Source organism: Delphinus delphis, chromosome 7 (assembly GCF_949987515.2).
Source record: "Delphinus delphis chromosome 7, mDelDel1.2, whole genome shotgun sequence".
Lineage (NCBI taxonomy): Eukaryota > Metazoa > Chordata > Mammalia > Artiodactyla > Delphinidae > Delphinus > Delphinus delphis.
In genome coordinates, this window is record NC_082689.1 from 50593322 (window position 1) to 50603135 (window position 9814).

Below are 9814 nucleotides of genomic sequence, written 5' to 3' on the forward strand. Positions count from 1 at the left end.
ACTACTTCTAAGAGATGCAACAGAAAAAACTGACTAATGAACCCTTGGAAACACTTAATATTGTAAATATTATGTGTTACCCTTAAAACAACCACAAAGAAATTTGTAGGTTATTTTTCTATTTGAGGCAAAACTCAGTACTTTAAAAAAAAGTTATGTACTCCAATCTATCAGATAATGACATAAGGACTAATATCAGAGTAACAACTCAAAAGTGGATTAATACGTTTCATTTGTTACTGTTTCATAGAATTGTTTTTTGAAGAATGTTTTCATCTAAATAATACTTCGTTGTAAGTGGTCTACCATCTTTCATGTAGAAACTTAAAAGAAATAACATTCTGAAATTTTAAAGAAAAATCTGAAAAAATGAAAACCCTAAACACAATACAATGTAGATCTCAAGAAAAGATTACCAATTAACAAGAGTTTTAGAGAAATACTGATTCTATTCCTCAGCTTTATGTAATCAAAATAAAATAATCCTATTTAAAATTCTATCTAGGGACTTCCCTGGTGGCCTAGTGGTTAGGATTCTAGGCTTTCACTGCAGTGGCCGGGGTTCAATCCCTGGTCAGGGACTGAATCCATGGTGAGGCCAAAAATAAAACATAAAAAATAAATAAAAATAGTAAAAAAAAAAAAAAAAAAAAAAAAAAACCCTGCAGTTACTGAAATTAACAGTAAAAAAATTCTATCTAGATATAATTAAATCTTTCTCCTTGATAAGTATCAAATCTCATTAAGAAAAAAATGAATGAGATAAATTATAAAAATACCTTAAGAATGAAAACTAATACAGTTTTGAAGGATTACATCATAGGATACATAATCAAATATTTATGATTGGAATTAACTGGATTTGGCTGCTCCCAAGTTTTAATTTATAATACTTTCTGACTCTGTTCTTAGACTTGCACATGGGAGAAAATAGTTAAAGTTGAAGCATACTATTATTAGCTATTACTGCCATTTTTAGCAAGACATACCCTCTAAGTTCTAAGGAAATTTTTGTTACTGTTCTAAAATACTTGATTTTAAGCTACTTTACTAGGAAATCTACTGCTTTGTAATTAACATCTGTAATATAACTGTTGGAAATTAGTTTTCAAATTAAGAGAGAACTGTATTTTTGGTACTGACATTCCTTTACACTATTCTGAACTTAGAACATTTTGCTTCTTCTGTTTTTAGTACAGAAGTTGAATTATGATTTTTGACGTGATTGTTCTTAAGCATTTTGAGCACTTATTTAAAATAATTTTTTAAATAATTTAAATACATACCAAAACTTACTAAAACACATTAATTAGATATGTTTAAAAAGAAATTTTTACCTACCGGGTTTTTATCAGGATGTAGCTTCAATGCCAATTTCTTGAAAGCCTGTCTTATTTCCCTACTGCTTGCAGTTTTGGATACACCAAGTAAACTGTAAAAATCCTGATCTGTACCCACTAAAATGGCCATATACACTATTAGAAAACAGAGCATGACCCTTTTCAAGTCTCTGAGATAGTCATCTTTATTTAACCAGACTCCCATTGTTTTTCTTGTCCAAGTTCTGACTCAAGTGAACATTAAGATAATGCCACTGGTTCCGGTTGATGTAATATGCAAATCTGAGAACTTCTGTCCACATTACTCCAAAGGTGAAACAGGTATCATGAATTTTTTCCCAAAATGTTAATCTAAAGAGAGAAAATCAGGTAGTTGAAATACATTAATAAAAAACCAAACACATCATTAACACTATTTACTAAATAACATGGCCAGCAATAAAATCTCCAGTAAATGACAAATCAGGCTCTGTTCTTTGGGGGCCCCCTTCACTGCTTCCGTTATCTAGGTAGCCAGATTCGTGAGATCACTCAAGGTAGCAGATAAAGGTAAAAGGTAGCTAGTGAGGTGGCAGCTACCTAGAACTCTTTACAAACAAACAAGTGCAGCAACTTGCTCTATCAGCACCAGACCACAAGGGGGGAGAACGGGGGGAAAGCTATTTCCTTCCATCTTCTACCCAGCTTAAGCTTGCCTCTTTTGATGTGCTTCCTTTTTGGTTATTTCTTCACCCCTTTAAGGCTATTCAGTTTTCATTTCAATCAAATTTCACTTGTAGGAAATACCCTTTGGGGGTACTAGAAAGAAGCAACAGATCCTTCTAAAGGGTCTGTATTTTTCATATAAACCGTCCAAGAATAGCAGTGAATTTATATTGCTGTAACAACTTACATAGTCGGACGTTTCTTCCCCTGAATTTTCTCAGAAGGTGCTTACGTTATACCTAAGTAGTTACTATTTTATAAACTAGAAGACTAATAACTGCAAGTTAACAGTAATTTTACTGCAAAGTTTACATTTGGCATTAATAAAAATAGAAAAGAAACAAAAGGAGAAAAGGAATCAGTTATTTAGACATGTTCACCTGTGTAGGGTAAAAATAAAATCAGATCACATGTAAACTTGTATACTTTATCAATAGTTCCAAACATGTCATAATGCTTCGAAAAATCTAACCTTCCTAGCATCCTCAGTTCCTCCTTTCTTCATTTAATCTTAAATGCCTATTTAAATTTTTTTTTCCTTACCTGTGAATGGTTTTGGTTCATTTCTAATCCTTTTCACGCCACCAGAAAACCCTTTGTAAAACAGAGTGATGGAGATTAATAAACATCCAGACTAAAAAAAACCGTTTCGAATAGAGAATATATTCTCAAACACCACTTTTAGACAAGCGATGTTTGTTCCCTGCCTAGCGGTGATTCTCAGACAGCGTGGGCGTGCCTGAGGCTGTGCGCCGAGCTGCGGGGACAGGTGGAAGCTGCAGGTAAATGCAACACTAACTCCTCGCTGCCACCACTCCAGGATGGGTTGCGGGGAGAGGGGAAAGATAGAGACACTGGGTGAAAGAGACTGTCAAGTGTTGCTGGTGTGTGAAATCTCAGGTTGGATTAGGGAGAAAGGAACCTGGATAACTGAGGGTAAAGTGAGAAATTGGAGCAAAAAGTGGGGAATTGCTGGGTGGAGGAATGGCGGTGTAGGTAGAAAGGAAGAAGACTGGAAGCGAGAACACAATAAACCAGCCTCGAGAGCGAAAAGGAGGGGAGATTCCGGTGCACAGGCATTTAGCCCCTCCCTTCCCGGAGGGCCCAGGCCGCCGCCAGCTCCAGCAAAGCCCCGTTCCACCGCCCATGCCCACCTCGGTGCTGCGAGGTCGTCTCCTGCAGCTACTTCCCCATCCTCAATCCCTGGCGGCGGACCCCACTAGGCCAAACACAAGCTGTGCGTGCGGTAAGGAAGCACGCACTTCTGACCGCTAGCCCGCAGGGCCCGAGACGCGGTAGGAGCAGCCAGCCGCACCGGCAGCGACGAGCGGCCGGTTCGGCTCGGCTCCTCGCGCGGCCGTCTCCTAGGCGAGGCGGGGCGGGGCCTGGCGCGGGGCATTGTGGGAAAGGCGTGGAGGACGCTGCTTGGGAGGACTCGTCTCAGGATCTGCGGGCGCAGTGGGGTGGGGAGGGCGGTGTAGGTTTAGGTTGACGTGGCCGTTTGCGCGGAATCCGGCTCCGGCTCCGGCTCCGGCTTCAATCCGGAGCCGAAGAACACGCAATACCCACAAAGCCCGCGCCGCCGTTCCATAGCGGCTGGCTCACGCCGCGGACAGGAAGCTGGACGACAAAGCCCGCCCCCTTCTGCTCCCGTTGCTGTGGTGACGGGACCAATTCCCCCCCCTCCCCCGGAGGGCGGGTTTAGGCGTGCAATTTCCCTGTGACCCTGTTCTTCTTAAAGGGAAAGGCACAGCTGTAGAGGATTTTTCCGGTCGTTGGCCGGGTGGGGCAGAAAGGGGAATTTAACTTAAGTGACATTGATAGCAGTGTCGGTCTAGAGGGCTGAAGAGGCAGTAGGAAATTTGGAAGAAATAAAAATATTTATGAGTGTGTGGGTGACAAACCTTTGAGCATTCTACAGTATTGCCTGACTTCCTAGTCATCCAAGCTGGAAACTGGGGAGTTATCCATACTCCTCTCTCCCACATTTACATCTAAATGATGTGGTATAGAAACTGCATTTTTGATCTGCAGAAATGTAACTAGAACCATGGAAGTAGCTGCATTTGCAACTATCAAAAGAGAAAACATCCTGATGAAGAGGATGCTGGCTTATGACATCAACCCTAATATAAATTGTAATTGGTAACAATTTCATGTGTAGTAAATCAAATGTCAGCTTGTTAAAAAATGATGACCACGTAGGATCCATAGCTAAACTAATATATTGCCCGAAAGAAGAGAAAGTAGTCAGAGCAAAGGCAGAAATATTAGAAGCAGCCTAATGTAATAGTAGCTAATAAGTGCCAGGAACTGGTCTAAGCACACATGTAATTCAGTCCTCCAAGTAATCATATGACAGGGACTATTAATATATCCATTTCACAGTTGAGGAAACCAAGGTAAATATACGATAGAGCTGAGATTCACACCTGAGCGGCCTAGTTCCAGAGACTGTAATGTTAATCATTATGTCACCCTGTGAGCCACGAAAATCTTTACAGTAAATTGAAGAGCAAAAAAGAAAACTGGAGAATCAAGCAGGGGCCAAGATTACAGTGGGTTTTATGCCATGATGAAGACATAGACTACCTTTTAGGTAATCAAAGCTTAAAGCTTTTAAGTAAGGGACTGAGATTGTATTTTAGATCATTCTGGTAGCTATTGGAGAGTGAATACAAAGGGACCATGACTGGAGAAAGGGAGAGCAGTTAGGAGAATGTTACAGAAAGAGTAAATTTGGCAAGAAAAGGTGATCAGTTGGTTGTGGGAGATAAAAGAGAGAAAGGATCTAGGGTTAACTTCTGGTTTAGGTGGCTGAGTACCACTCACAGAATGAAGATCTGTTTAGGGAGAAGATAAAGGATTCTGATTTGGATATACCTATTTCAAGTTCCCTAGATTATGTCCAAATAAAGATACACAGCAGGGTCATACTGCTCGCTGCATGACAGGCCAATAAATCAAGAGACCAGTTTTGGGGGCAAGGAAGAGCAACTTTATTCAGAAAGGCAGCAGACCAAGAACATGGCAGACTTGTGTCCCAAAAAACCATCTTGCCTGAGTTAGAATTCAGCCTTCTTTTATACTAAAAGGGGAGGGAGTAAAGTCAAACATTTCCTGGTTCTGGTCAGCCTCCAGAGGGAATGTGTTAATTTCTTCCTTGCAGTCATTCACAGGTGGGCCTAGTCAGGATGTTTTCTGTGAGCTCTACAAAGGTATTTTACCTTAATGCTCGTTACCTGGGAGGCAGGGTTCCCAGAGATGGGCATTATGTGTAATTTAAGCTTATAGGCAACATCCCTTTAGTGATTAACTTGTAATAGAATACAGGTTCTTCCCTATTACATAACCATCAGGGAAATGCAAATCAAAGCCACAATGAGACAACACCTCACACCTGTTAGAATGACTATTGTTATAAAGATAAGAGATAACAAATGCTGGAGTGGACATGGAGAAAAAGGAACCCTTGTGCACTGTTCGTGGGAATCTAGATTGGTATAGCCACTATGGAAACCAGTACCGAGGTTCCTCAAAAAGCTAAAAATAGAACTACCCTGTGATCCAGCAATTCTGCTTCTGGGTATTTATCAGAATAAGATGAAAACACTAATTAGAAATGACATATGCATCAATATGTTCACTGCAACATTATTTACAATAGCTAAGATATGGAAAGAGCCTAAATGTCCACTGAAGGATGACTAGATAAGAAAAATATGTATATATAGTGGAATATTATTCAGCCATAAAAAAGAATGAAATATTGCCATTTGAGACAACATGAGCGGTCTTTGAGGGCATTATGCTAAGAGTAATAAGTTGGCAGAGAAAGACAAATACTGTATGATCTCACTTATATGTGCATTCTAAAAAAAACCCCAAAACAAAAAACCAAGCTCTGCATAGATACAGAGTACAGATTGGTGGTTGCCTGAGGCTGGGGGTAGGAGGGTTGGTGAAATGCGGGAAGGAGTCAAAAGGTGCAAACCTCCAGTTATAAAATAAATAAATCCTGAAGATGTAATGTACAGCAGGGTGACTATAGTGAATAATACTGTATTGGGTATTTGATTGCTAGAAGAGTAGATCTTAAAAGTTCTTATCACAAGAATAAACTTCTTTAAAATTCTTATTGTGGCAATCATTTCACAATATATAGAAATATCAAATCATTATGTTGTACACCTGAAACTAATATAATGCTGCCAGTGAATTCTACCTTAATTTTAATAAAAAGAATATAAGCTGCACGAAGACAGGAATTTTTGTTTGCTTTAGTTACTGTCAGTTATGCCAGTTCTTCCTGGCATATGGTAGGTACTAAATACATTTTTTTGGAATAAAACAAGTTAATTTGAGAAGTGATCTGAAAAAGAAGAGCTCATCAAGGAGTCAAAAATGAGATGATTAGATATATTCAAAAACAACTGAACATGAAGGAAGTTAATGAGAATGATTCAGGTAAGATACTGACTAAAACTTGTTAATTGGGTCTGGCAGTTAGGTTATAGCCATCACAGAAAGCACAATTTTAGTGGGTGGTAAGGGTGGAAGCCAGATTGCAGTGGACTGGAGATTGGATGGGAGCTGAGGAAATGGAAATTGTAAGTCAATAGGAATCTACTGAAAGTTTGGATAGAGAGAGGCAGGTAAACTTATTGCAATTCAAGGAGGATATGGATTCAAGAGAGGAAATGCTTTAGGCTTGAAAAGACTTAAACAAGTTTAAAAGCTGGTTAGGAGCCAAAAAAGAGAGGGAGGCTGCAGATATAGGAGAGAGTCAAGGGCCCAAGTGAATGGATTGATCATAAACAGTTCATTTATTCATTAACATTGTTTATTGTCCTCTGGGCTAGGTCCTTGGGGTAAAGTGGTGAGCAAAGTTATAACTCTGCCCCAAAGACGTAGGATAATGGAGGACACATTAATCTTTTATTCAAGCAAGTCTATAATTATGAAGGGAAAATATATAGTGCTGTGAGGGTAAATAACGGAGAACTGACCTTTGGGGAGCAAAGTGTTTGAAAAGGTATTACCAAAATAAATGAAATAAAATAAAAAAGAAATTTAATGTATACGGGCAAGGAATTAGAGAATGTTTTAGGCAAAGGGAAGAGCAAGTGCATGGCCTTTGTACTTGAATAGTCCATGGGTTGATTGAGGATCAAAAAGAACAGAATGCAGTGAGCCTAAAGGAGAGAGAGAGTCAGCAGGATGACCCTGGTAAAGTACACAGGGACAAGATCATGCAAAGTCTTAATAGTTCATTTTAGGGATTCTTGTCTCTTTTCCTAAGAGCAATAAAAAGTCACAGTTTTAGACAATGGAATATCATCATCATCATTGTTATTGTTATGATTTTACTTTAAAAAATTTGGGAACAATCTCAATGTTACAAAAAATTTCAAAGTTTCTTTGTTTTCCTCAACCATTTGAGAGTAAGTTGCTGACATGTATTCCCATTGTTTCCCAAAACTATGGTGTGTATTTTTTACAGACAAAGACATTCCCCTATATACCCACAACACAATCATCAGAGAATTAACACTGATACATTATTACCATCTAATCTACTATCGAATCCTCATATCCCTTGTAGGCTTTGCAATTTGTCCCAATTATGTCCTTGTAGGATCCAGCGCAGAACGACATGTTTCATTTAGTTGTCATAACTCCTTAGCTCCTTCAGTTAGAAACAGTTCTTCAGTTTTTCCTTGACTTTCAATATCTTGATACTTGTAAAGAGTACAGGCCAGTTATTTTATAGATGTCTCCCTTTTTTGGTTTGTCTGATGTTTCCTCATGATCAGATTTAGGTTATGCATCTTTGTCGGGAATCTAGTAGAAGTGACATTATGTTGTTTTCATTGCATATTATGATGTGGTCCCAAATCTTGATTTGTCCCATTATTGGTAGTGTTAAATTGGATCGTTTGATTAAAGAGGTTTCTGTGAGGCCTTTCCACTGTAAAGTTACATTTTTTCTCTTTGTAATTAAGAAGTGCCTTGTGGGGAGATACTTCAAAACCCTATGAATATCCTGTCGCTCCTCAAACTTTCAATTTATTCGTTAATTTATGTTATTATGGATTCACGGATTCCTATTTTGTTTAAAGGGTTAAAATCCATTATTATCATTTATTTAGATGCCCAAGTTGTTCTAGATTTGATTATTTGGAATTCTTTCAAGCTGACTTGCATGTTTCTTTGACAATCCCCATCATTTTTTGAATATGTTTCTTTTAGAGCACAGTAAGACATTCTACACTCATCCAGCACTTTTCCTGCCTCAGCCCTGATACCAGCCATTTCTACAAGAAGTCCTGATTCTTTCAGAGAATGGTATTTAGATAGCAAGATCTTGGTGCTAACCATGCTCCATGCTTTGGGGATGCTGTTACTCCCAATTCTTACCAGTGGACAGAGGTTGGGAATACATATATGTATAGATACACACACACACACGCATACACACACTTACACACATACACATGTTCACATTTACATATATATAAAACTATGAGGTCCCACCAGTACCTCCAATTCCAATATGATGCCATTTCATTTCATTCATTCTATTTTCCTCCTTTCCCTGAAAATGAGAAACCTGATTCCCATTATCCTTGATACATATGTACTTAATGTTCAATTCCCCCTATGTAACCAATCTCCCATTGCTGATGCTAGCCCCTCCCCTGTGCAGTTGCCCTCTTCATCCCACTTGGTGTCTCACATTTTATATTGGGTCACTCTCCTAAGCAGATGCTCCACCCACTTCATGCAGGTTCCAACCTATGCCAGGCTGCACTCCCACAGGGACACCCAGAAATGGTTGCAATATGCACTCACTTGCTCCCTCATCTCTTTTCCTTCACCCAGTATGGACACTCTCCTCACCTTGTTTGGACTCTAACTCGTGCCAAACCCACCTAATGGCTCTTGGTCTGAACTATTCAGGATGGGGAAGGGCCAGGATTATTTTTTAATAATCATTTTAGCTATAGTTTGAAGAATTTATAGTAAGAGGGCAATAGTAAATATAGGAAAACTGGCTAGGAGACTATGGCCTAGGTGTTAGGGGATAATGTCTTGAACTAGGGTGCAGTTAGTTCAGATGTAGAAAAATGAACAGATTCAAGAAAAAAGTGGGAGGTAATATACATAGGATTTGGTGATGAATTGGTCATGGCGGGGAAGAGAAAGATATCTGAAGACAGATCTCTACTTCAGATAATTAATGTCCACTTGCTTCAGAGAAACCGAAGCCTTGCCAGCTTCAGTACAATAAATCAAAACTTGAGGGTGGGAGGGAGGGAGACGCAACAGGGAAGACATATGGGAACATATGTTTATGTATGACTGATTCACTTTGTTATAAAGCAGAAACTAACACACCATTGTAAAGCAATTATACCCCAATAAAGATGTTAAAAAAAAAAAAAAAACTTGATAAAATAGCTCCATCATATATGCATGAGATATGTTATAATGAGGGGACTGTTTTGTTTCATTTTTTAAATTAATTAATTAATTAATTAATTTATTTATTTATTTATTTATGGCTGTGTTGGGTCTTTGTTTCTGTGTGAGGGCTTTCTCTAGTTGTGGCAAGCGGGGGCCACTCTTCATCACGGTGCGTGGGCCTCTCACTATCGCGGCCTCTGTTGTTGTGGAGCACAGGCTCCAGATGCGCAGGCTCAGTAGCTGTGGCTCACAGGCCTAGTTGCTCTGTGGCATGTGGGATCCTCCCAGACCAGGGCTCG

At 39.1% G+C, this 9814-nt stretch overlaps 1 protein-coding gene across 3 annotated transcripts in view; it reads right to left on the bottom strand.

The window, feature by feature from the left end:
- DNAJC10 (DnaJ heat shock protein family (Hsp40) member C10) overlaps positions 1-3418 on the bottom strand; it is a 62009-nt gene extending 58591 nt beyond the window's left edge. For 2 of the 3 annotated variants that reach the window (XM_060016481.1, XM_060016479.1), the window contains exons 1-3: positions 3200-3418; positions 2589-2639; positions 1342-1691 (exon numbers count right to left, since the gene is read on the bottom strand). In XM_060016481.1, the coding sequence (XP_059872464.1) occupies positions 1342-1545 (204 nt within the window). In that variant the 5' untranslated portion in view covers positions 1546-1691; positions 2589-2639; positions 3200-3418. The remainder of the gene's footprint in view (positions 1-1341; positions 1692-2588; positions 2640-3199) is intronic. The other variant, XM_060016480.1, reaches the window with a different exon arrangement.
- Positions 3419-9814: the final 6396 nt, after the last annotated feature.